The sequence below is a fragment of the Triticum urartu genome, chromosome 1A, assembly GCF_056163025.1.
Source record: "Triticum urartu cultivar PI428250 chromosome 1A, HENAU_Tu73, whole genome shotgun sequence".
NCBI lineage: Eukaryota > Viridiplantae > Streptophyta > Magnoliopsida > Poales > Poaceae > Triticum > Triticum urartu.
Genome location: NC_141873.1, coordinates 259,016,123 through 259,041,756, shown reverse-complemented (window position 1 = coordinate 259,041,756; position 25,634 = coordinate 259,016,123). Strand labels below are relative to the sequence as shown.

The following is a 25,634-nucleotide window of genomic DNA, read 5'->3' as shown; positions in this document are numbered from 1 at the left end:
GCCGCCTTCGTCACCACCACCGTTGCGACACCGGCCGTCCGTCCGCACGTGCGCCGCGCGCGGGGCCTCGTTTCGGTCGGCCGTGACCGTCCACGCGCTGCTCGCGTTTGCTTCCCTCCGTGTTGCGCCTTGCTCTGGAAAAAACACTCGGTTGTTCCTCCACATGCCATCTTTGTGAGCTAGCTAGATGCAAGTCAAAGTATGGTCATACCATGGCCATGCACTAGCCCATACAATACACTTGCACATCCCAGTCAGACACTTCCCGTGCAATGACCGGATACTAGTCAGACAATGGCTAGACCGCCTCAGATATTCCTCGTATGCGCTCGTACATGACACACACACTGGCTTCCCTGTCCGCACTGCTTCGCTCCGCGCTGCTGCTTCCTCATGTGCGCATCACCACCACCGGCCGCGGCCGCTGCCGTGCGGCTGCCCAAGCCGCCGTGCTGCTCGAGCACGAGCCCTCCCTCGAGACTCCAGCGCCTCGCTCCGCTCCTCTGCCGCGCGCAGCTGCTGCGCCGGGCCCCTGCGGTCGCCATCTCCTCCCACGCGTAGCTCCGCTCGTGGCCTGGCCGCCTGCCCGCCAGTACGGCCGCGGCCACCCCGGCTCACCTCTGCTCCGCGCGCATGCGCACAACCATCCGACCCTGCTCGCCCTGCGGCTGGCTCGTCGCTAGCCGGCCGCTCCGGCCTCGCGTCGCCGGCCGCCGCCCAGCCCAGCCAACCTCCCCCTCCAGGCTTCCCCGGGCCGCCTCCCGCAGGCCGGCCTCAGCCCCTCGCGCCGACTGCACTCCCGGTGTCCGGGTCGCCTTCTCCTCCACAGCTCCCTGCCTGACGGGCCACCCGTGTCGCCCGGGGCCTCCTGCTGCCCCGCTTGCTTCGCCGGCTTTGGCCTCGGCCCCGGGCACCCTGGGCCGGCTCCAACCCTGGCTACCCGGACGACCGGCTCCGCCTACGACCCGGCCGGGCCTGCCGCCTGCCGCCTCCGGCCATCCGGCTCCCGCGGCCGCCTAGCCCAACCGGCTGCGTCCCCGCCCGGCCGACTTCGAGCCTCTCCGCCTCCTCCGCGGTACCCGGTTGCAGGCTCCCGCGGCCAACCAGTGACGACGATAACTACGCCCTCGCGCGCGGGCCCTGCCTGCCGCCGCGGCCGAGTCGCCCGATGCCGGCCTCCGCCAGCTCCGGTCTCGTGCCGCCTGCCCCACGCCAGTCCGGCTCCTCCGGCGCCGCCTGCCGGCTCCCCGTCCCGGCCCGTCTGCCTGCTAATTGTGGCCTGCTGTGCTCGCCGGCTTGGCCCGTGGCGGCTTCCCCGCAACTCGGCCGCCGGGTTGCCGACGCGACCCGGCCTCCGCCTTCTGCCGCAACCCGGCAAGTCGGCTTCTGCCGCGCCCCGGTCCGGCTTCCCCGCGACTTGGTCTCCGCCTCCTGCAACACCCGGCCGTCGGGTCGCCGGCGCCTCTGCCCTTGGCCCGGCCACTCTGCTCCAGCCCTTGTCGGCCCCCGCGCGCCCGTCGGGTCGTCGCCCCGCGTTGGCCAGTTTCCCCACGCCGGCCGGACGCTGCTGCCTCCCCACGCGAAAGGAGCAGAGAGAGGTGGTGGCTGGCTAGAGAAGTGAAAAAGAAAGAAATTGGCCGGTTGCCCGCGGGGCAAAATTGCTGCCAGTTGGTAGAGGAAAGTCAAGGGCCGGCTGAAAAACAAAAAGAAAAAGAAGAGAAAGGAAGTGCACCGATGGGTGCACTGCGTACATACATGCCTGGCCGGCTACCAACTGCACTGGCGGAGCGCGCTATACCCAGCGGGTGCGCTGACGCGCCCCCGCGAGGAAGAAGACAAAGTAGTCGCCGGGAGATCCGGCCCGACTGCTCAGCGGTCGGCCCGAATCTCGGGGGCTACACCCAGCGGGTGCGATGACGCGCCCCCGCGAGGAAGAAGACAAAGTAGTTGCCGGGAGATCCGGCCCGACTGCTCAGCAGTCGGCCCGAATCTCAGGGGCTACACCCAGTGGGTGCGCTGGCGCGCCCCCACGGAAGATTGCAGATAAGAGAGAGTTTTGTCCAGCTCCCAGTAGCCGGTAGAAGAGAAGAATAAAGGGCGTTGCAAGACGCCTCGCCGCCTGGCCGGTCGAGCCCGACCGGCCGGGACCCCCCTTCGAGCACCCGGGGGTTCGAAGGCTACACCCAGCGGGTGCGCCGACGCTCTCCGCGAGCGCCGAGTCGCACCGGCTATTTTCGACGACCGCGACTACACAAAAATCAATGTGAGCTCCTCGCCCGCATATTTTTGCATCACGCAAGCACGGATAACCCCGAGCGATGCTCGGGTGCTATCTCCGCATTTTTTATTACAGTTGCATCACTGTTCTCCCCGGCGCCAGCCAGAGTTGGCCCGGGGGCTGGCCGCTTGGCCTGAGACGTTAGTTCCCGCAGACGGCTTAGTAGTGTGCACAGTACCAAAGGCTCACTCTTAGTCACAGACTGCAGAGCAGCTGTCCGGCTAGCAAAGGTGAATGCTGGAGGCCACCCACGCGAAAAACGTCCGGGAAGAAAAATGGTTCGGGCGACCCGGCCGTTTTCCTTTACAAGTATCTACTCGGTTGAATCTGCTCCTAGACTCTGAGTACTGTACACTCCACTTCGCGGCCCACTCTTAGCCACATACCGCAGAGCGGCTGTCCAACAAGCAAGAGCACAAGCCAAAAAGCGGAGGGAACACGAAAAAGATTAAGGGGGCTCGGACGAAACCGAGTCGGCACCCTCCGCATAAAACTTGCAATGCTAAAAGAAAACATTTGATATATCTGCGTGGACTAACTTTGTCTTTTTCATGATCATTTCCATGAACACTCGCCAAAAAACCTCCGCCCAACTTTGCCAAGTTGCCCGGAGGCTTGGGGGCTACTGACGGAGTAATTAACCACGGGTACCCCGAAGACGGCAAGACAATATTTCAAGACATCGGGGTTAGCAAAGCCCCTCAGTCCGACTGCCCGGCTGCTCCGGCCGGCTCCCCGTCCGACTGCTCTGCCCGGCCGACTGCCGGCTGCCGACTGCGCCGACCAGCCGGCTGCCGGCTACGGCCCGACCCGACACCGACAAGACACCAACGAGACGGCCATACCTCGGACGAGACAGCTGTACCACGACCCCATCATGTACAGTGTCACTTGTCCCTGGGCACTATTCATGAAGTGACCCAGGAGACAAGCATGACACCCACACCATACCCCCATGCCCACTTGTCCATGGCACTACATAGCTTAGGAAGTAAGCTAGCCCACACTATAAAAGGGGCACATATCCATCCATCCACTCGGACACGCCACATTCATTTGGCCACAAGGCCACTCACGGCCACAAGCCATGGCCATACTTGGCCACTAGAGCCGGCCATACGCATGCATATACGAGATCAGATGCCCTTGGCACTGATCTCAGATACAGCTCCAGGAGCACTTTGTACCAGATATACCAGATATACTCAGACATGCAGGAGTAGGGGTGTTATCTCTCCGGAGAGCACCGAACCTAGGTAAACTAGCGCGTGCTACTCGCATACCCGCTCCCGGTCCTATCAGCAGCAGTCTTACCCACACACTAAGCCCTTGTGGCATCTGTCGACTCGCAAGCCCCCTGTGAGAATACCACGACAGTTGGCGCCCACCGTGGGGCGGTACTACTACTATGCTACCACGCTCCTGCTGGTTTCCCTGTCTGGGCGGGACCATCTTCGTCTTCCCCGCCACGGCGTCGCGCCGTCTCTCCGGTAGCGCTCGGGGGCTCGACTTCGACCCGCCCCCGGAGCGGCCGCGTGGAACAACGCATCCTCGTCGTCGGCCTCGCCGCCTTCGTCACCACCACCGTTGCGACGCCGGCCGTCCGTCCGCACGCGCGCCGCGCGCGGGGCCTCGTTTCGGTCGGCCGTGACCGTCCACGCGCTACACGCGTCTGCTTCCCTCCGTGTTGCGCCTTGCTCCGGCAAAAACACTCGTTTGTTCCTCCACATGCCATCTTTGCGACCTAGCTAGATGCAAGTCAAAGTATGGTCATACCATAGCCATGCACTAGCCCATACAATACACTTGCACATCCCAGTCAGACACTTCCCGTGCAATGACCGGATACTAGTCAGACAATGGCCAGACCGCCTCAGATATTCCTCGTACGCGCTCGTACATGACACACACTGGCTTCCCCGTCCGCACTGCTTCGCTCCGCGCTGCTGCTTCCTCATGTGCGCATCACCACCACCGGCCGCGGCTGCTACCGTGTGGCTCGCCAAGCCGCCGTGCTGCTCGAGCACGAGCCCTCCCTCGAGACTCCAGCGCCTCGCTCCGCTCCTCTGCCGCGCGCAGCTGCTGCGCCGGGCCCCTGCGGTCGCCATCTCCTCCCACGCGTAGCTCCGCTCGTGGCCTGGCCGCCTGCCCGCCAGTACGCCCGCGGCCACCCCGGCTCGCCTCTGCTCCGCGCGCGTGCGCATCGCCATCCGGCCCTGCTCGCCCTGCGGCTGGCTCGTCGCTAGCCGGCCGCTCCGGCCTCGCGTCGCCGGCCGCCGCCCAGCCCAGCCGACCTCCCCCTCCAGGCTTCCCCGTGCCGCCTCCCGCAGGCCGGCCTCGGCCCCTCGCGCCAATTGCACTCCCGGCGTCCGGGTCGCCTTCTCCTCCGCAGCTCCCTGCCTGACGGGCCACCCGCGTCGCCCGGGGCCTCCTGCTGCCCCGCTCGCCTCGCCGGCTTTGGCCTCGGCCCCGCGCACCCTGGGCCGGCTCCAACCCTGGCTACCCGGACGACCGGCTCCGCCTACGACCCGGCCGGGCCTGCCGCCTCCGGCCATCCGGCTCCCGCGGCCGCCTAGCCCAGCCGGCTGCGCCCCCGCCCGGCCGACTTCGAGCCTCTCCGCCTCCTCCGCGGTACCCCGTTGCCGGCTCCCGCGGCCAACCAGTGACGACGATGACTACGCCCTCGCGCGCGGGCCCTGCCTGCCGCCGTGGCCGAATCGCCCGATGCCGGCCTCCGCCAGCTCCGGTCCCGTGCCGCCTGCCCCACGCCGGTCCGGCTCCTCCGGTGCCGCCTGCCGGCTCCCCGTCCCGGCCCGTCCGCCTGCTGGTTGTGGCCTGCTGCGCTCGCCGGCTTGGCCCGTGGCCGGCTTCCCCACAACTCGGCCGCCGGGTTGCCGACGCGACCCGGCCTCCGCCTTCTGCCGCAACCCGGCAAGCCGGCTTCTGCCGCGCCCCGGTCCGGCTTCCCCGCGACTCGCCCTCCGCCTCCTGCAGCACCCGGCCGCCGGGTCGCCGGCGCCTCCGCCCTTGGCCCGGCCACTCTGCTCCAGCCCTTGTCGGCCCCCGCGCGCCCGTCGGGTCGCCGCCACACTCCACTTCGCGGCCCACTCTTAGCCAAAGACCGCAGAGCGGCTGTCCGGCAAGCAAGAGCACAAGCCAAAAAGCGGAGGGAACACGAAAAAGATTAAGGGGGCTGAAAGCACAAGTGCTCCCTAGGTGGTTTTGATAATTGATGACAACATATCTCCTATTGGACTAACATTTCGATCTAGCATGTTTCAGATAAGTTCAACAATGGAGTGGCATGGACTAAAGGTTGTGGTAACTCCTTCAAGATTCTAAGGACAAAGTATTGGCTAAAGCTTCAAGCTCAAGACTCATCATTTTACATTTTAGTGATCCAAGATCACATTGAGTCTTTAGGAAAAGCCAATACTATCAAGGAGGGATGAGGTGTTGCTTAATGAGCCTCTTGCTTCATGTGCTTAGTGATATGCTCCAAAACCCTCAGCTACTTTCCCACTTCCACATATGACCTAAACCCTAAGCCAAACTCGGTCCTACCGATTCTTCCTATCCGGCGCCACCGAGTTTCACTTGTCATAAGCCACTGCCAAACCCTAATCAGTTCGGTCTCACCGATGGGATCTCGGTCTCACCGAGATGGGCTTGCAAACTCTCTGTTACCCATTGCAATATTCTCGGTCCCACCGAGATATGCAATCGGTTCCACCGAGTTTTGCTTGGCCAAATCTCAATCTCACTTATTACCCAAATCGGTCCCACCGAGTTTGAGTAATCGGTCAAACCGAGTTTTGGATTTACCCTAACCCTAGCACATCGGTCCCACCGAGTTGATCCAGTCGGTCCCACCGAAATCTCTAACGGTCACTAGGTTTACCTTTTCGGTCCGACCGAGTTTGTTGATTCGGTCCCACCGAGATTGGAAAACTGTGTGTAACGGTTGGATTTTGTGTGGAGGCTATATATACCCCTCCACCTCCTCTTCATTCGATGAGAGAGCTATCAGAATGCATACACCATTCCAACTCATATGTTCTGAGAGAGAACCACCTACTCATGTGTTGAGACCAAGATATTCCATTCCTACCATATGAATCTTGATCTCTAGCCTTCCCAAGTTGCTTTCCACTCAAATATTCTTTCCATCAAATCCAAATCCTATGAGAGAGAGTTGAGTGTTGGGGAGACTATCATTTGAAGCACAAGAGCAAGGAGTTCATTACCTACACACCATTTGTTACTTCTTGGAGAGTGGTGTCTCCTAGATTGGCTAGGTGTCACTTGGGAGCCTCCGACAAGATTGTGGAGTTGAACCAAGGAGTTTGTAAGGGCAAGGAGATCGCCTACTTCGTGAAGATCTACCGCTAGTGAGGCAAGTCCTGTGTGGGCGATGGCCATGGTGGGATAGACAAGGTTGCTTCTTCGTGGACCCTTTGTGGGTGGTTGCTTCTTCGTGGACCCTTCGTGGGTGGAGCCCTGTGTGGACTCTCGCAACCGTTACCCTTTGTGGGTGGAGCCCTATGTGGACTCGCGCAACCGTTCCCCTTTGTGGGTTGAAGTCTCCATCAACGTGGATGTAGGATAGCACCACCTATCCGAACCACGGGAAAAACATCCGTGTCTCAAATTGCGTTTGATCTCTCCAAACCCTTCCCTTTACATTCTTGCAAGTTGCATGTTTTACATTCCGCTGCTCATATACTCTTTGCATGCTTGCTTGATATGTATTGTGTGTGATGAAATTGTGCCTAAACTCCACTTAAACCGAAAAAGCTTAAAAATTGCAACTTTAGCTTTAAGTGTCTAACCCCCCCTCTAGACACATCTACTTCTAGATCCTACAAGTGGTATCGGAGCATTGGTCTCCATTGCCTTGGTTTAATCACCATTGGAGGAAGATGGATGTGTCTACTCTAGGGAGTCTTAGACATAGAGTGCCTATTCTTGATGGAAAGTATTTTCATGAGTGGAAAAATGAGATGCTTGTAATCTTCAATCAATATCGTTTGAACAAGTATATTGCTAGCCCTTGTGCACTTCATATTGATCCTTTGCATCCTACCCTAGATGAAGATATTGACATGATTCGCAATCTTAGGACTATTGAGCTCATCATTAGAGGATTGCCCAAAATTTGATTGCTAGTTTGCCTACTCAAAATTGTGCCTATACTATATGGAAATTTCTTGAGGAACGATTTCCCGATCATTCCTTGAAATCTTTGGATGAAATTTTCCATAAATCTATTGCCTTGAGTAAGATGAATTCTAGTGATCCTAGTTTTGGTAAATGTCTATTTGAACTTACCAATCTTAAGCATGCTAAAGGAGATGCTGGAATCATTAATGATATCATATTCAAAGCTATAAGAATTCATAAAAGTGACCACTTTGATGATCATTTATCTAATGAATTACCCTCTCTAGGAAATGATGAGTCACAAGATCATGATGAACATGAATATTATGATGATGATGATAGTGACTTCGATCTTGATGATGCAATGAGACATTTTGGTCTTATGGCAAATCTTCGGGGATATGAATCAAGAGGAAAGGAATGGGTTCTTGATAGTGGATGTACTGATCATATGACCGGAGATGAAGAGATGTTTCGTGAGCTTGCTGAAAATGATGGCCCTCGAAAATATGTCACCTTTGGTGATAATTCAAAGGGTAAAGTGGTTGGCCTTGGTAAGGTGGCCATCTCACATGATAGTTCCATTCAAAATGTCATGCTCGTTGAATCTCTTGGCTACAACTTACTTTCAGTATCTAGACTTGCTGATTTCGGTTTGAATGTCCTATTTACTGAGGTAGATTGCCAAGTATTTCGTCGAGACAATCATAAAATGGTCTTTACGGGTATGCATAGAGGTGATCTTTACATTGTCGATTTCTCTAAAAAGGCACAACCTAAAACTTGCTTTGTTGCTAAATCCTCAACAGGTTGGTTGTGGCATAGACGACTAGGTCACGTTGGCATGAGAAACCTTGACAAGCTTATTAAAGGAAATCATATCCTTGGAGTCAACGATGTCATATTTGATAAGGATAGACTTTGCAGTGCTTGTCAAGCAGGTAAACAGGTTGGAGGAAGACATCCCGTGAAGAACATCATGACCACAAGGAGGCCACTCGAGCTACTTCACATGGATCTTTTTGGTCCCAACGCCTACAAGAGTCTCGGTGGAAATTCCTTTGGTCTAGTTATAGTTGATGATTTTTCAAGATTTACGTGGGTGTTCTTTCTTAATGACAAGTCGCAGGTCCAGAAGATCTTCAGAAACTTCGCTAGGAAGGCCCAAAATCAGTTTGATGTGAAGATCAAGAAGGTTCGGAGTGACAACGGAACGGAGTTCAAGAACGCAAATGTGGACACCTTTCTTGACGAAGAAGGGATTTCACACGAGTTCTCGGCTACGTACACACCTCGACAAAATGGAGTTGTTGAGAGGAAGAACCGGACGCTCATCGAAATGGCAAGAACGATGCTTGATGAATACAAGACGCCAAAGCACTTTTGGGCAGAAGCGGTTGAGACAGCTTGTCACGCAACAAATCGCTTATATCTTCACAAGCTACTCGGCAAGACGGCATATGAGCTTCTCACCGGTAACAAACCCCAAGTTGGATACTTTCGAGTATTCGGCTCAAAGTGCTACATTCTTGATAAGCATCGTCGTTCAAAGTTTGCTCCTAAATCTCATGAAGGTTTTCTACTTGGTTATGGCTCAAACTCTCACACTTACCGTGTCTACAGCAATTTCACCCGAAAGGTTGAAGAGACGGTAGATGTGAAGTTTGATGAATCTAATGGCTCGCAAGTAGAGCAATTGCCAATAGATGTAGGAGACAAAGACCCTTCAGAAGAAATTCAAGACTTGTCCATTGGCAAAATTCGTCCAACGGAGGTGAAGGAGAGTACTTCATCCGTCCAAGTGGAAGCTTCTACTTCACGACAAGGTGAACCAAGAATCGACACGGAAGCATCCACAAGTGGGACACACCAAGATGAAGAAAATGAGGAAGTACGTTAAGATGAACATCAACAACCTCCTTCTCCACCACGACAAGAGAACGACGACGTCAACAATGAAGAAGGCCAAGAAGAAGAACAAGATGAAGAAGATGTTCAACGAAGACCCAAGCAAAAGCTCTCACGATTTCGAGCAAGAATTGCCAAAGATCATCCCGTCGAGAAAATCCTCAATGATATACAAACCAGGAGAATTACTCACTCAAAAACTCGTTTAGCTAACTTTTGTGAAAACTATTCATTCATCTCTAGCATTGAACCTATGAAGGTTGAAGAAGCATTGGAAGATCCGGATTGGATAAACACTATGCATGAAGAGCTACATAATTTTGAGAGAAACCAAGTTTGGACATTGGTCGAGAAGCCCGACAACAACCACAACATCATTGGTACCAAATGGGTGTTCCGCAACAAGCAAGATGAAGATGGACAAGTGGTTCGCAACAAAGCACGTCTCGTCGCCCAAGGGTACACACAAGTCGAAGGTATGGACTATGGTGAGACGTATGCTCCCGTTTCTAGACTTGAGTCCATTCGCATCTTACTTGCCTATGCTAATCACCATAATATCACCTTGTACCAAATGGACATTAAAAGTGCTTTTCTAAATGGTGAAATAGAGGAGGAAGTTTATGTCAAACAACCTCCCGGCTTTATCAATCCTAAGAAACCAAATCATGTTTACAAACTTCACAAAGCTCTTTATGGTCTTAAACAAGCTCCTAGAGCATGGTATAAATGCTTGACCAAGTTCCTTACTACAAGTGGTTTTGAAATTGGTAAAATTGATTCTACTCTTTTTACTAAAAGGGTTAATGGAGAACTATTTGTATGCCAAATTTATGTTGATGATATCATATTTGGTTCAACTAACCCTCTCTTTAGTGAAAAGTTTGGAAAGCTAATGTCAGAGAAGTTTGAGATGTCTATGATGAGTGAACTCAAATTCTTTCTCGGGTTGCAAATCAAGCAAACTAAGGAAGGTACATTTGTCTCTCAAACAAAGTACACCAAGGACTTATTCAAGAAGTTCAATATGCAAGAATGCAAAGGTATGTCTACACCCATGCCTACTAGTGGACATAATGATTTAACCAAAGATGGTGAACCAGTTGATCAAAAGGTTTATCGCTCTATGATTGGTTCATTGTTATACCTATGTGCTTCACGTCCCGATATTATGCTAAGTGTGTGCATGTGTGCATGATATCAAGCTGCTCCTAAAGATTGTCATCTTAAGGCTGTGAAAAGGATAGTGAGATATTTAATCCATACACCAAATTTTGGCATTTAGTATCCTAAGAGGTCTTATTTTGATCTTGTTGGCTATTCTGACTCGGATTATGCCGGAGACAAGGTTGATAGAAAGTCCACTTCAGGTACTTGTCAATTTCTTGGTAGATCTCTTGTGTCTTGGTCTTCCAAGAAACAAAACTCGGTATCCTTATCCACCACCGAAGCGGAATACATTGCCGCTGGTTCATGTTGTGCTCAATTACTTTGGATGACCCAAACTCTTAAAGATTATGGGATTTATGTGAAACATGTTCCACTGCTTTGTGACAATGAAAGTGCTATCAAAATTGGTCATAATCCTTTACAACATTCTTGAACTAAGCATATTGAAGTTCGTCATCATTTCATTCGAGATCATGTTGCTAAGGGTGACATCAATCTTAAGCATGTTCGCACCGATAAGCAATTAGCCGATATATTCACTAAACCACTTGATGAGAAAGTGTTTTGCAGGTTGAGAGGAGAATTGAACATCATTGATGCTTCGAACTTGGAGTAGAAACTCCATTGGATACATGCAAGACATGAGCTTATGACTAATCCATGATATATCTCTTATGATAACTATCTTATGTCTTGGATATATTTGCACCTTGCATGTTGCCTAACCCATGTAGGTGCTTGGTTGAATCTAATTCCATGAGATTGCGACTCACTCACATCTTGAGCAATCTCTACAAGACCAAGACTCTACACAATAGTGGTTGAAGACAAGGAAGCACAAAACCATTCAAACATATCCTTTGACAAATTCTATGTTAAGCTTCATGATTGTCATTTTTGGATACACAAGTGCTCTTCCTTGCAAGAACTAACCCATGTAGGTAGATGAGCTCAAACTCCAAGTGGTGCTCCCAACTCTTGATGAGCTACATCAACCTTGAGCACCCACACAAGTTCAACTACATGAGCAAGAACCACACCACCACCCAAGGTATGTTATTCCATCTTAGAGAAGCTTTACTCCAAGACATGAGTCAAAGCAACTTAACAAGGTGAGAATACATCAAGATGCTTAAACGAAAAATGGTAACCCCATTTTGAGCTTAAAACGATGAGTATGACCTACGATCAAGTGTCCTCACTTGACTCCTAAGTCAATATACTCTAACATAGGTGACTATGTCACCGCCCAATTCTAGATGAAGTTCTCTTGTGTTCTTTTCTGAGTTATTGCATTTGTCCCTTGCATATTTGTTTCCTTCTTTTTCAAACAAAAAAAAACTTCATCTAGAAACTTCCACTCTTTTCTTTTTGATTTTTGTTCTGCATATTTCTGCATCAAATTCCTTGCAAATCTTTCAGCTAATTCATTGCAAATTTTTGTGAGATCTTACTTGACTAGTGAGCTGAGGTGACAAGTGTTTTTCTCTGTGATGAACCCGGTTTCACCAAATTGCCATTTTCGGTCCAACCGAATCCCTTCGGTACTACAGAAACATGCCACTCGGTGCCACCGATTTCGCAACAGGAAAAACAGTTTGCCACATATTCTATATTTCTTCTGATCCAGCTCCACTCAACGAATCTTGTCCTCTACAAGCATCACAGTTTTATTCCCTGCTTTGTACTGAATCTCAAGGACCAAACCTATTCGACAGATTCCAGGAAAAACCTTCTTGGAAATTGATGTCAAAGGGGGAGAGAGAGATCACATCAAAGCTTATCATCAGGGAGAGAGAGATCACATCAAAAGCTTATCACCTACAAAGGAGAGAAAGTACTAAGGGGGAGAGAATACTCAAGGATCCCATATATTAAGGGGGAGAAAGAAATCTCCAAGGGGGAGAGAATACTCAAGGATCCCAGATGCTTGATGTTCAAGAGGAGAGATGCCGCATGTCTTTTTGGGGGAAAGACATGTTCATATGAACTCATTTGAATTAAGTTCTATTCATATCTTTCAGCTCTGATTTTCTGTTTCCTATCTTCTCCCAATATCCCATGTAATATTCAGGGGGAGCAAGACACCTAAGGGAAAGAAATCAGTCAAATTCATTGCATATCTTTATTCTTGGGGACAGGTTGAATTCAATGTGGTACCTTGTACTCACTCTCTACATGTCATCCCAGTCTTGGTATTCTTGTGGTTTCTTTTGTTTGCTCTGGCTAGTGGACGTACCTGTGTTATCTAACCTTGTTTGTGCAGGTTCATTCCATCCTAAGCCAACTCAAGACCACAAGGTAAGTATATGCATCAAAATCATGAGTATGAGGAGTTCTTGCTTATGTACATACTGTTTGCAAGAAGGACTCATGAGCATGAAGGTATTTTCCTTGATAATCTTTTGCTCTGATGCATATGGCCAAGATGCATGTAACACATTGCCTACTCTGTCATGGTTATGCTCTCACATGTCTCTATATTTCATATTTACATGAGTGCATACATGTAGGGGGAGCCTATGCTTGTTACATGTCCTTCCAAAGCTTTACTTGCTATTCTTTATATCTTTATCTAAAGCTTTGATGTATGTTGCCATCAATTACCAAAAAGGGGGAGATTGAAAGCACAAGTGCTCCCTAGGTGGTTTTGATAATTGATGACAACATATCTCTTGTTGGACTAACATTTCGATCTAGCATGTTTCAGATAAGTTCAACAATGGAGTGGCATGGACTAAAGGTTGTGGGAACTCCTTCAAGATGCTAAGGACAAAGGATTGGCTAAAGCTTCAAGCTCAAGACTCATCATTTTACATTTTAGTGATCCAAGATCACATTGAGTCTTTAGGAAAAGCCAATACTATCAAGGAGGGATGAGGTGTTGCTTAATGAGCCTCTTGCTTCATGTGCTTAGTGATATGCTCCAAAACCCTCAGCTACTTTCCCACTTCCACATATGACCTAAACCCTAAGCCAAACTCGGTCCTACCGATTCTTCCTATCCGGCGCCACCGAGTTTCACTTGTCATAAGCCACTGCCAAACCCTAATCAGTTCGGTCTCATCGATGGGATCTCGGTCTCACCGAGATGGGCTTGCAAACTCTCTGTTACCCATTGCAATATTCTCGGTCCCACCGAGATATGCAACCGGTTCCACCGAGTTTTGCTTGGCCAAATCTCAGTCTCACTTATTACCCAAATCGGTCCCATCGAGTTTGAGTAATCGGTCAAACCGAGTTTTGGATTTACCCTAACCCTAGCACATCGGTCCCACCGAGTTGATCCAGTCGGTCCCACCGAAATCTCTAACGGTCACTAGGTTTACCTTTTCGGTCCGACCGAGTTTGTTGATTCGGTCCCACCAAGATTGGAAAACTGTGTGTAACGGTTGGATTTTGTGTGGAGGCTATATATACCCCTCCACCTCCTCTTCATTCGATGAGAGAGCTATCAGAACGCATACACCGTTCCAACCCATATGTTCTGAGAGAGAACCACCTACTCATGTGTTGAGACCAAGATATTCCATTCCTACCATATGAATCTTGATCTCTAGCCTTCCCAAGTTGCTTTCCACTCAAATCTTCTTTCCATCAAATCCAAATCCTATGAGAGAGAGTTGAGTGTTGGGGAGACTATCATTTGAAGCACAAGAGCAAGGAGTTCATTACCTACACACCATTTGTTACTTCTTGGAGAGTGGTGTCTCCTAGATTGGCTAGGTGTCACTTGGGAGCCTCCGACAAGATTGTGGAGTTGAACCAAGGAGTTTGTAAGGGCAAGGAGATCGCCTACTTCGTGAAGATCTACCGCTAGTGAGGCAAGTCCTGTGTGGGTGATGGCCATGGTGGGATAGACAAGGTTGCTTCTTCGTGGACCCTTTGTGGGTGGTTGCTTCTTCGTGGACCCTTCGTGGGTGGAGCCCTGTGTGGAATCTCGCAACCGTTACCCTTTGTGGATGGAGCCCTGTGTGGACTCGCGCAACCGTTACCCTTTGTGGGTTGAAGTCTCCATCAACGTGGATGTAGGATAGCACCACCTATCCGAACCACGGGAAAAACATCCGTGTCTCAAATTGCATTTGATCTCTCCAAACCCTTCCCTTTACATTCTTGCAAGTTGCATGTTTTACATTCCGCTGCTCATATACTCTTTGCATGCTTGCTTGATATGTATTGTGTGTGATGAAATTGTGCCTAAACTCCACTTAAACCGAAAAAGCTTAAAAATTGCAACTTTAGCATTAAGTGTCTAACCCCCCCCTCTAGACACATCTACTTCTAGATCCTACAGGGGCTCGGACGAAACCGAGTCGGCACCCTCCGCATAAAACTTGCAATGCTAAAAGAAAACATTTGATATATCTGCGTGGACTAACTTTGTCTTTTTCATGATCATTTCCATGAACACTCGCCAAAAAACCTCCGCCCAACTTTGCCAAGTTGCCCGGAGGCTTGGGGGCTACTGACGGAGTAATTAACCACGGGTACCCCGAAGACGGCAAGACAATATTTCAAGACATCGGGGCTAGCAAAGCCCCTCAGTCCGACTGCCCGGCTGCTCCGGCCGGCTCCCCGTCCGACTGCTCATCCAGGCCGGCTGCCGGCTGCCGACTGCGCCGACCAGCCGGCTGCCGGCTGCAGCCCGACCTGACACCGACAAGACACCGACGAGACGGCCATACCTCGGACGAGACAGCTGTACCACGACGCCATCATGTACAGTGTCACTTGTCCCTGGGCACTATTCATGAAGTGACCCAGGAGACAAGCATGACATCCACACCATACCCCCATGCCCACTTGTCCATGCCACTACATAGCTTAGGAAGTAAGCTAGCCCACACTATAAAAGGGGCACATATCCATCCATCCACTCGGACACGCCACATTCATTTGGCCACAAGGCCACTCATGGCCACAAGCCATGGCCATACTTGGCCACTAGAGCCGGCCATACGCATGCATATACGAGATCAGATGCCCTTGGCACTGATCTCAGATACAGCTCCAGGAGCACTTTGTACCAGATATACCAGATATACTCAGACATGCAGGAGTAGGGGTGTTATCTCTCCGGAGAGCCCCGAACCTGGGTAAACTAGCGCGTGCTACTCGCATACCCGCTCCCGGTCCTATCAGCAGCAGTCTTACCCACACACTAAGCCCTTGTGGCATCTATCGACTCGCAAGCCCCCCGTGAGAATACCACGACAATTTCGGTATTAAAAATAGTTTGGAACCCACAGAAATATGCGAAATTGGCCCTGGCCAACCAGATAAACGGACTGCAATAAATTGCATAAGAAGTCACAATGAGCTATATATAAATTATTAAAAAAAAGAGGGAATGGTCTGACTTGTGGGCCTATTAAGTTGACCCGTATGCAATATTTTTTAGTTATTATATACGTCAACAAACGATTCTAGCAGACGTAACCGTTGGATGTCAATCCTACGGCCGTCGTGTTTCTTCAATCTGTGATCTTCTTGCTCCAGCCGCCAAATCCAGCGTCGGCGGGACCGTCTACTCCCGTCTTCCGTGGCCGGCTGTGCTATCGCATAGGCCTCACTGCCCCCTACTACTCACACTGCTGGCCAGTGCATCCCTCTACTCACCCACACCCCCTATTATTCTGCGGCGAAGGCAGCCTCACACCGCTGCCAAACCAGCGAACCCTCGTACTCCTCTCTGCGTGGGCATCCACTGCCGCGTCTTCCCCGGCTCCGCGTCGTCCCCTTCCTAGGCCTCACCATCATCCATCGCCCTGGTGCCCTCGGCGCGGCGTGGTCAACGTGGTCAAGGAACGACATCCATCGGAAGAGTACTGTACATGGAGAGGCTGACAGTTGGGTCCACGGCGGCCGCAAGGAAGTGCCTCCTTATTACGTGCAAAATAATTATTCCTCCACCTGACAGCAGGGACCCACCAGACGGGCCACCATATTTTGCGAAAAAAACGTTCCCCCCTGACTGCTGAGACCCACCAGCTACATCTTCGCACGCAAGGAAGTGCGTCTGAAAAAAAATGATTCGCCCCCCTGACTGCCAGGATCCACCAGCTACATCTTCGCACGCAAGGAAGTTCCTGACAGTCGGGACCCACCTGGTCGAAGCGTACGTAGCGTTTTCATTCTGGTCACGAACGTGTATATACATACTGGTTGATGCAGGTGCACACGTGTCGTAGTAGAGGCGCACACGTAGCATGTACACGTACGTACATCGGCCAGGGTGCAAGAAAGAAAATACGGCCACGTACGTACATACAAGCGAGGTCTCGAACGCCTACTCGCGCATATGTATGGCCAGGGCTCGTGTACATGGCTGGGTTGGAACGGAGAAACTGCATCATCATCGTGTTCATGGGGAGGCAACGGAATGCATCGTGTTCATCGGGAGGCAACGGAATGCGTGGCAGCCAACCGGCTTGGACGGAACAACCGATGGAAATGAGGCCTGGCGTACCGCACAACGGAGGAAACGGCCTTGTGTTCGACTGACCATGTTCGAAACGGGATCCTGTTCATCGGGAGGGGTCTGGCGTACCACAAAACGGAGGAAACGGACCTCCTACGGTCGAAACGGGGTCCTGTTGATCGGGAGGGGTGTGGCGTAATGCAAAATGGAGGAAACAGACTTGTGTTGGAGTGCTACAGTCGAAATAGGGGTCCTGTTCATTGGGTGGGGTGTGGCGTACCGCAAAACGGGACTCCACGGGATATTGTTCATCTCCACCGTCGACCCCCTCCAGCCTCCACGGCCTACTGTTCATCCACCGTCGACCTCCTCCAGCCTCCACCTGTGACTGTTCATCCACGGGTTCCTGTTCATCCAGCCTCTACCGCGCGCTACTCCACCGGCTACTGTTCAACCAGCCCTCTCCACGGGCTCCTGTTCAACCACCCCTCCACGGGGTACTGTTCATCCAGCCCTCCACCGTCTACTGTTCATCCAGCCCTCCATGGGGTCGTCCTATTCATCCAGCCCTCTAGGGGGTCCTGTTCATCCAGCCCCAACCAGATTGATCGATCGGGGTCCTGTTCATCCAGAGGCAACACCACGACGTCCTGTTCATCCACCCCCACCGGGAACTGTTCATCCAGAGGCAGCATCGATCGGCTTCAGTTAGCAGCAGTAGCAAAGGAATCACTCGATCGGGTCCAGTTAACAGCCATCGATCGATCGCTCGAGTTCAGTAATGCGTAGCCTGCAGTGCAATCGCTCGGGTTCAGTAGGCGAACGCCTCGCTCGGGTTCAGTTAGAGCCCAACACCTCGCACCCACGCGTGTGCGTGTATGAGAGAAACGTGCATCGCTCGGCCCCGACCACCCACCGTAACCGGGAACACCCCGATATTTTCCTCGCCCTCGCTTCTACCATGGTTTTTTCGTCATGGACGGCCCAAAGAATGTCATGCAGCTGCGTCTCCGGCCTGCCCAGGACGAAAAGCCCATTTTCTGTCATGATTTTTTCTCATAGAAGTAGGAGCCCACCACATCTATGATGATACCGGGTTTTGTCACAATTATCGTCATAGAAGTGTCATAAGTATGATAGAATTTTTTTCCGTTCGGCCCAAAATGTCACGGATGTGTCTTTTTTTTTGTAGTGTCGCCTACGCGCGCGGCCTGAGCAGGAGGTGCACCCTCCACTTCAAGTACGACGGTGTCGCGACCCTCTATGTGAGGGTGTTTGGGGAAGATGGTCGCCGCGCAGGGTGCTGCCGTGATGGCGTGGAAGGCGAGCTTGCCCTTGGCGACGACCATCGCTTGTCCAACGGCGACTCCTCCTCTAGCGAGAGCACCAACAGTGGCGGCTACGACCAGTCACCACGCCACCGGGCTTGCTTCGAGGACGGTGGTGGGTCGTCTCGCCACGCTCCTTTGAAGCACGAGGAAGGCTCTAGCTGAGTCCGAGGGCCTTTGGAGCCAACCCTCGTGAGCTGCTGCGGTTGTGCGTGCCGCTTTTGTTTATCCTTTCCTTTCTTCCTTTAAAAAACAAGCATGGGGCCCTGCGGGGGCGTGTAATGAACTATGGTATTTATGCTGCTATGTTATGCTATGCTGCGGTGCTCAATCTCCAAATGGGTACAGTAGGATACTTAGCTTGATACGCTTGCGGTAGTTCCCCTCCTTGTGAGAGCGCGTGTTCTACTATCTGGTGAGGCCCTTCTTGCCGTCGGCTCGGGAGTCTCCGACCTCAGGGGGTGTCACGAAGCTGTGAAGTTGTTAGAAAGCTCTGTCAGATGTATTATTCTTCTATGCGCGAGCCCTCAGGCGTGAGCCCGCCGTGGCTCAGTGCACCACGTCGTAGTACCTGGGGTATAGACATCAAGAGGGTGCGTTGATCATGAGCTTGATCGAGGGTGTCTCGCGAGGATAGAAAAAGTCGGAGCTCCGAGGGAGCGGGGCTATAGTGAAGTGTGTTTGCTGCGTGGGGCGAGCCTGTCGCACGCACACACCTGCCCAGCCCCCGCGCGCAAGACACGTGAGAAGGAGCGACGGGAAACTGCCCTCCTCCTGAACCAGGACCAAAACCAAAAGAGAAAATGAAGGGGGAAGTCGGTCAGGCAACTGAAAGCATGCGAACTCCAAATTCATTAAAAGGTTGCAAACCAGCTGTAGAAAGCAAATGAATAGTCATGTCCGGCACCTAGTCTAGTCTTCTCACCAGCGCGGAGCTAAGTGCCGCCACTAGGACATGGGAGGGAGCCCCCGAGACCGGAGGGTGGCACTCTGGAGACTCCGGGGCGTGTACATCCCCACTCATTATTATGTGAGAGTGTCACGAGCAGAGACCTTCACAGGCACGAGGCCTTGCTTCATGGGTAGAACCTCTGGAGGTGCTCGATGTTCCAGGCGTTCTGGATGGGGATCCCATCCTGCATCTCCAGGCGCGCGGCGCTAGGCCTGGAGACGCGGGCGACCCTAAACGGGCCCTCCCACATAGGTGAGAGCTTATGCAACCCTTCCCTGTAGAGCATGCACCATAGGATGAGATATCCCACCTCGAGTGTCCTGGAGAGGACGCAGCGGCAGTGATACCGCTGCAGGGCCTGCTGGTACCTTGCCGCTCGGAGCGAGGCTTGACGGCGGCGTTCCTCCCCCAGTACGGGGTCCATCCCCTGCTCGGCGTCCTGGCGCGCCTCGTCAAACACCAAGACCCATGCGGAGCAATGCCTGGCCTCCTGTGGGACAACTGCTTGAGCTCCGTAGACGAGGTAGAACGGAGTTTCGCTGGTCGGCTTTGTCGCAGTGGTGCGGACGGACCATAGCACGGACTGGAGCTCATTGAGCTAGCCCCTGCCGTACTCCTCGAGCTTCTTCTTAAAGGTTCTTGTCTTGAGGCCCCTCAGGACCTCCACGTTGGCGCGCTCAGCCTGGCCGTTGCTCCTCGGGCGTGCTACTGAGGCATAGCATATCTGCATTCCAAGGTTAGTACAATATGTTTTGAAGAGATTGCTAGTGAACTGCGAGCCGTTGTCTGTGATGATGCGGTTAGGGACTCCGAAGCGGCTCACGAGGCCCTTGATGAACTTGACTGCCGAGCCAGCCGGGATGGTGCGGACTGCTTCCACATCCGCCCATTTGGTAAACTTGTCGATGGCATCGTAGAGGTAGCGGTATCCCCCGGGTGCTCGGGGGAACGAACCCAAGATGTCCAACCCCCAGACCACAAAGCGGCCACGAGAGCGGGATGGTCTGGAGGCCCTGGGCGGGCTGGTGGATTTGCTTGGCGTGGAACTGGCAGGATTCACATGATCTCACCAGCTTGGCCACGTCGGTGAGCGCCATGGGCCAGTAGAATCCGCTGCAGAACGCCTTGCCCACGAGGGTTCGTGATGATGAATGATGCCCGCAGTCTCTGTCGTGTATGTCGGCTAACAGCTCGTGCCCCTGTTCCTTGGAGATGCATCGCAAGGAAACATCGGTTGGTTGTTTTTGGTAAAGCTCACTATCCCGAATGCAGTAGGCTGTGGCCTGCCGAGCTACGCGCTCGGTGTCGTCTTCTTTCTTCGGCAGGGTCCCCTGAAGTAGGTATGCCTTGAATTATTTGGTCCATCACCACTCCTGAGTCTCAAGCGCAAGGAGCAGGCGCGCTCCTGAGGTCGGGCCGCAGGCCGGGGCCCCTGAGGTTGGTGCTGGCGGGAGCTCCTCTTGAGGCAGTGCTGGTTCCGCAGCTGGAGGGGTTGCTGAGGGCTTGAAGAGCCATTCTTCAAAGACACCGGGCTCCTGAGGCTGGCGCTTGGATGCCCTCTTGGCGATGTTGAAGGCTTCCTTGTTCGTGCCGCGAGGCACGTGCTGCAGCTCCAGGCCCAGGAATTGCTTCTCCATCTTGCGTACCTCCGCCAAGTATGCCTCCATGTGTTCATCCTTCGGCTCATACACTTTTTTGGAGAAGTTGATTAGGAGCTGGGAGTCACCCTTGATGGTGAGGCGCTTCACGCCCAAAGCGGATGCGGCCTCGAGGCTAGGGATCAAGCCTTCGTACTCTACGATGTTGTTGGAGACCTTTTTGCCGTGTTGGAAGCAGAGTTGCACGATGTAGTAGAGTTTGTCTTGAGTAGGCGAAATGAGCATGGTTCCAGACCCCGCGCCCTGCCATGCGAAGGCACCGTCGAAGTACATGACCCAGCCGTCTGGTGCTTCGTTCCCTAGTGAGAGCGTCGAGTCCTCGCCTACCTCCGGTCCTGGGGCATCGGTCCATTCCGCCACGAAATCGACGAGCACAGCCCCCTTGATGAACCTGGTGGTGCTGAACTCCAGCTGAAATGCCTGCAGTTTGATGTTCCATTCGGCGACTCTACCTGCAGCATTGGGGCTCCGGAGTACCCTCTCTAGTGGGTAGGCCGAAACGACCTTGATGGGGTGTCCTTGAATGTAGTGGCGCAGCTTGCGCGAGGCGACGAGGAGCGCGAGCAAGTGCTTCTGCGGCATGGGGTAGCGTGCTCGCGCGTACTTTAGTACTGATGACCCACAAGTATAGGGTATCTATCGTAGTCCTTTCGATAAGTAAGAGTTTCGAACCCAACGAGGAGCAGAAGGAAATGATAAGCGGTTTTCAGCAAGGTATTCTCTGCAAGTACTGAAATAAGTGGTAACAGATAGTTTTGTGATATGATAAATTGTAATGAGCAACAAGTAACAAAAGTAAATAAAGTGCAGCAAGGTGGCCCAATCCTTTTGTAGCAAAGGACAAGCCAGAACAAACTCTTATAATAGGAAAAGCGCTCCCGAGGACACATGGGAATATCGTCAAGCTAGTTTTCATCACGTTCATATGATTCGCGTTCGATACTTTGATAATTTGATATGTGGGTGGACCGGTGCTTGGGTACTGTTCTTACTTGAACAAGCATCCCACTTATGATTAACCTCTATTGCAAGCATCCACAACTACAACAAAAGTATTAAGGTAAACCTAACCATAGCATGAAACATATGGATCCAAATCAGCCCCTTACGAAGCAAAGCATAAACTAGGGTTTAAGCTTCTGTCACTCTAGCAACCCATCATCTACTTATTACTTCCCAATGCCTTCCTCTAGGCCCAAATAATGGTGAAGTGTTATGTAGTCGACGTTCACATAACACCACTAGAGGCTAGACAACATACATCTTATCAAAATATCAAACGAATAGCAAATTCACATGACTACTCATAGCAAGACTTCTCCCTTGTCCTCAGGAACGAACGTAATTACTCACAAAGCATATTCATGTTCATATCAGAGGGGTAATAATATGCATATAGGATCTGAACATATGATCTTCCACCAATTAAACCAACTAGCATCAACTACAAGGAGTAATCAACACTACTAGCAACCTACTAGCACCAATCCCGGACTTTGAGACAAGAATTGGATACAAGAGATGAACTAGGGTTTGGAGATGAGATGGTGCTGGTGAAGATGTTGATGGAGATTGCCCTCTCCTGACGAGAGGAGCGTTGGTGATGACGATGGTGATGATTTCCCACTCCGGGAAGGAAGTATCCCCGGCAGAACAGCTCTGCCGGAGCTCTAGATTGGATCCGCCAAGGTTCGTCTCGTCCCGAAAAGTTCCTCCTGTTTTTTTCTCATCGAAAGACCTCATATAGGAGAAGATGGGCATCGGAGAGCCACCAGGGGGCCCACGAGATAGGGGGCGCGCCCTAGGGGGGGGGACGCCCCCCACCTTCGTGAGCAGGGTGTGGGCCCCCTGTCCTTCATCTTTGGCGTGGATTTTTATTTATTTCTTTTAAGACGTTCCGTGGAGTTTCAGGACTTTCGGAGTTGCGTAGAATAGGTCTCTAATATTTGCTCCTTTTCCAGACCAGAATTCCAGCTGCCGGCATTCTCCCTCTTTATGTAAACCTTGTAAAATAAGAGAGAATAGCCATAAGTATTGTGACATAAAGTGAAATAACAGTCCATAATGCAATAAATATTGATATAAAAGCATGATGCAAAATGGACGTATCAAGTACCATGCTGACGAAGTACACCGGGTGCTCGATGAGGGCAGGATCGTCGGTGTAGTCTGAGACTTCCCATGGCTGAGATGCCTCCTGAGGCTGGTGGACCTCAGGAGATTGGTAGCCTGTTGGCACCGCCAGGGCCTTAGGAGTGTCTCCTTGAGGCTGCGCCGCCTTGACTGAGTGCGCGGAGTCATGTTGCAGGCCCTTGGACTGGTGCTCCTTTGTGACAACCCGAGACGGACGGTCCAGATGCCTTCCATGTTTTGCATGTTAGCTGTGTTAATTATTTGTTTGTTGCATTCATCATCGCATCATTTGCATTGCATTGGCACTCCGTTGCCGTCATTGTTTTCAAAACTTTCATTTTCTCGTAGTTGCTGCTTCTCGCTTTGTCTCCGTTGACCTTTTGTCAGGCCCGCTTGTCTTTGTCGACCTCTCTCATACCTCCTCACGTGCGTGTCCGAAACTTGTCCCGGACCCGACCCGCTCAGTCATGACCGTTGGGTCCGGATCATCCCCAAAGATCCCTAAAACATCTTTGATTTCTTATTTGGTCTACCTAACCTATTTATCTCGACCGTTCGACTTTAATCGAAGGGTCCGATTAGCCCCTAACCAAAATCCGCGTGCTATATATACAACCTAACCCTAACCCCCTAGCTATCCCATCCATCCATTCCCTCACCTGCCGCCGCCACTCTCCCGCATCGTCATCAGGATCCTCCTAGATCCATCCCCACCACCACCAGCCTCCGACCACCTCCCAGGTTTTCAGCGCAGCCCGTGCCCCCGATCCAAAAATCCCTTTGGCCTCCTCTGCCTCGATCCTTGAGCTCCATAGGCACCTCCACACACCCTCGTCCACGATCACCTGAGGCCCTGCCTCCTCATTGCCTCGCTCCTCCCTGAGACCCACCTCCGTCCCGAGCACCTGCAGATGCTCCCGAGCTGGCCGGTCTCCGTCTTACCATTCGTGCGATACGACGAGATGCCTAGGTCACACCGTCATTCCTGCGCAACCCTCTTTTCCTTCCTTCTCCCTGTTTTCTTTACCCTCGCTCATCATTCGGTTTTTCTCGCTCTGATCAGGAGCAAGCCGCAGCTCCCATTGGTGCCTCTACCTTTGACCAACGCTGTCGCGCCTCGAGCCCTCGTCGGCGAGCTACTGTACCAGCAGCAGGTCCGGGATGCCCCATGACTCCTCTTCCTTCTCTCTCCGTTCGATATCTTATGGATACTCTCTCTGAGCTCTCTCTCTCTCTCGCTGTTTGTATAGGAGACCGCCGTGGCCGCCGTTTGTCCTCGTCCCCGCGCCGCTTGTCGAAAGAACCAGCAGGCCTCCTACCTCACCTGAAGCCGCCGTCCCTGATGTCACGCCTTCCCAAGTCCCTGCCGCTCGCTTCCTTTGCTTCGAACGAGGAGGTCAGCACCATGCCCTGGTTGACTTGTCCCAGCGCCAGCATGGACGAGATCCACGTCGCCCACGCCTGGGCCTTCTTGCATAAGGCCCAGCGCACACTCCTCAGCCTGCCTGCACCTCGCGCCCTCTTGGGCCTCCTACACCGACTGGGCCAGGAGCCCATGGTGAGCCACCCACTGTCTAGTGCAGCCTGTTAGCCAGTTTCGGCCCAGTTCTTGTTTTTTTACCGTCTGCAATTTTGTCTATTATCCAGAAAACTGCATGTTTATAGATTGGCCCCTTATGTTCATGCATATGATATCTCACAAACCGTGCATCGGATTAAAATGTTTTATATATGTAAAATGCTTAGTTTTTCATGTACTTTCATAATATGCAACTTTCATCCATGTTAAAAATGGTTAAATTGATGTTTGCATTTATTTTGCATTATGACATGCTAATATGATTTATTTCATAACTAAATAACTATAACTCCATTTTAAATAAACTTTATATGTAAATGGGGTGGAAAAATGTCTACATTAACATGGCGCACTTTACTTTGCTGTTTAACAACATTAAAATATGGTTTTAGGCAGAACAGTACCAAATTCGAAATATACACATGAGGATTTTTCAAAATTGTTGTTTGTTATTTCCGGCCTCATTTAAACGTGCTTAAATAGGTAGTTTTCATATGCTTCACCTCTTGCCATGTTAACCAACATTTAATATTGTGAGTAGCTTTAATGAGAGTGAACCAAATAATTTAATGTGGTGTTTCGTCAATATGCAACTTGTTGCATATTGAGCTCCACTTAACTTGTAGTATTGTTTATGCACTTTTCCATGCAATGAATCTTTAAACAGGACATGCATCATACTTGATTGTGCATCATGCCATGATTATGCCTGGTTGTTTACCATGTCGCTTGCTTCTTTCCGGTTGCGCTTCTCCTTGGTAGTTCCGGTAACGTTGCGATTGTGAGGACCCGTTCGACTACATTGGTTTGTCTACTTCATGGACTCGTTCTTCTTCCTAGCGGGATTTCAGGCAAGATGACCGTCACCTTGGATCTCACAACTATCTTTGCTTGCTAGTTGTCTCGATGCTATTGCTATGTCGCGCTACCTATCACTTGTTTATCAAGCCTCCCAAAGTGCCATGATAGCCTCTAACCTTTTCCACCATCCTAGCAAACCGTTGTTTGGCTATGTTACCGCTTTGCTCAGCCCCTCTTATA

At 51.8% G+C, this 25,634-nt stretch overlaps 1 protein-coding gene across 1 annotated transcript; it reads right to left on the bottom strand.

Moving 5' to 3' along the window:
• Nucleotides 1-20,587: 20,587 nt before the first annotated feature.
• Nucleotides 20,588-21,463, bottom strand: LOC147990766 (uncharacterized). Its single transcript, XM_087538382.1, has one exon. It carries the CDS (start codon nt 21,461-21,463, stop codon nt 20,588-20,590), a length of 876 nt encoding a protein of 291 aa, XP_087394508.1.
• Nucleotides 21,464-25,634: the final 4,171 nt, after the last annotated feature.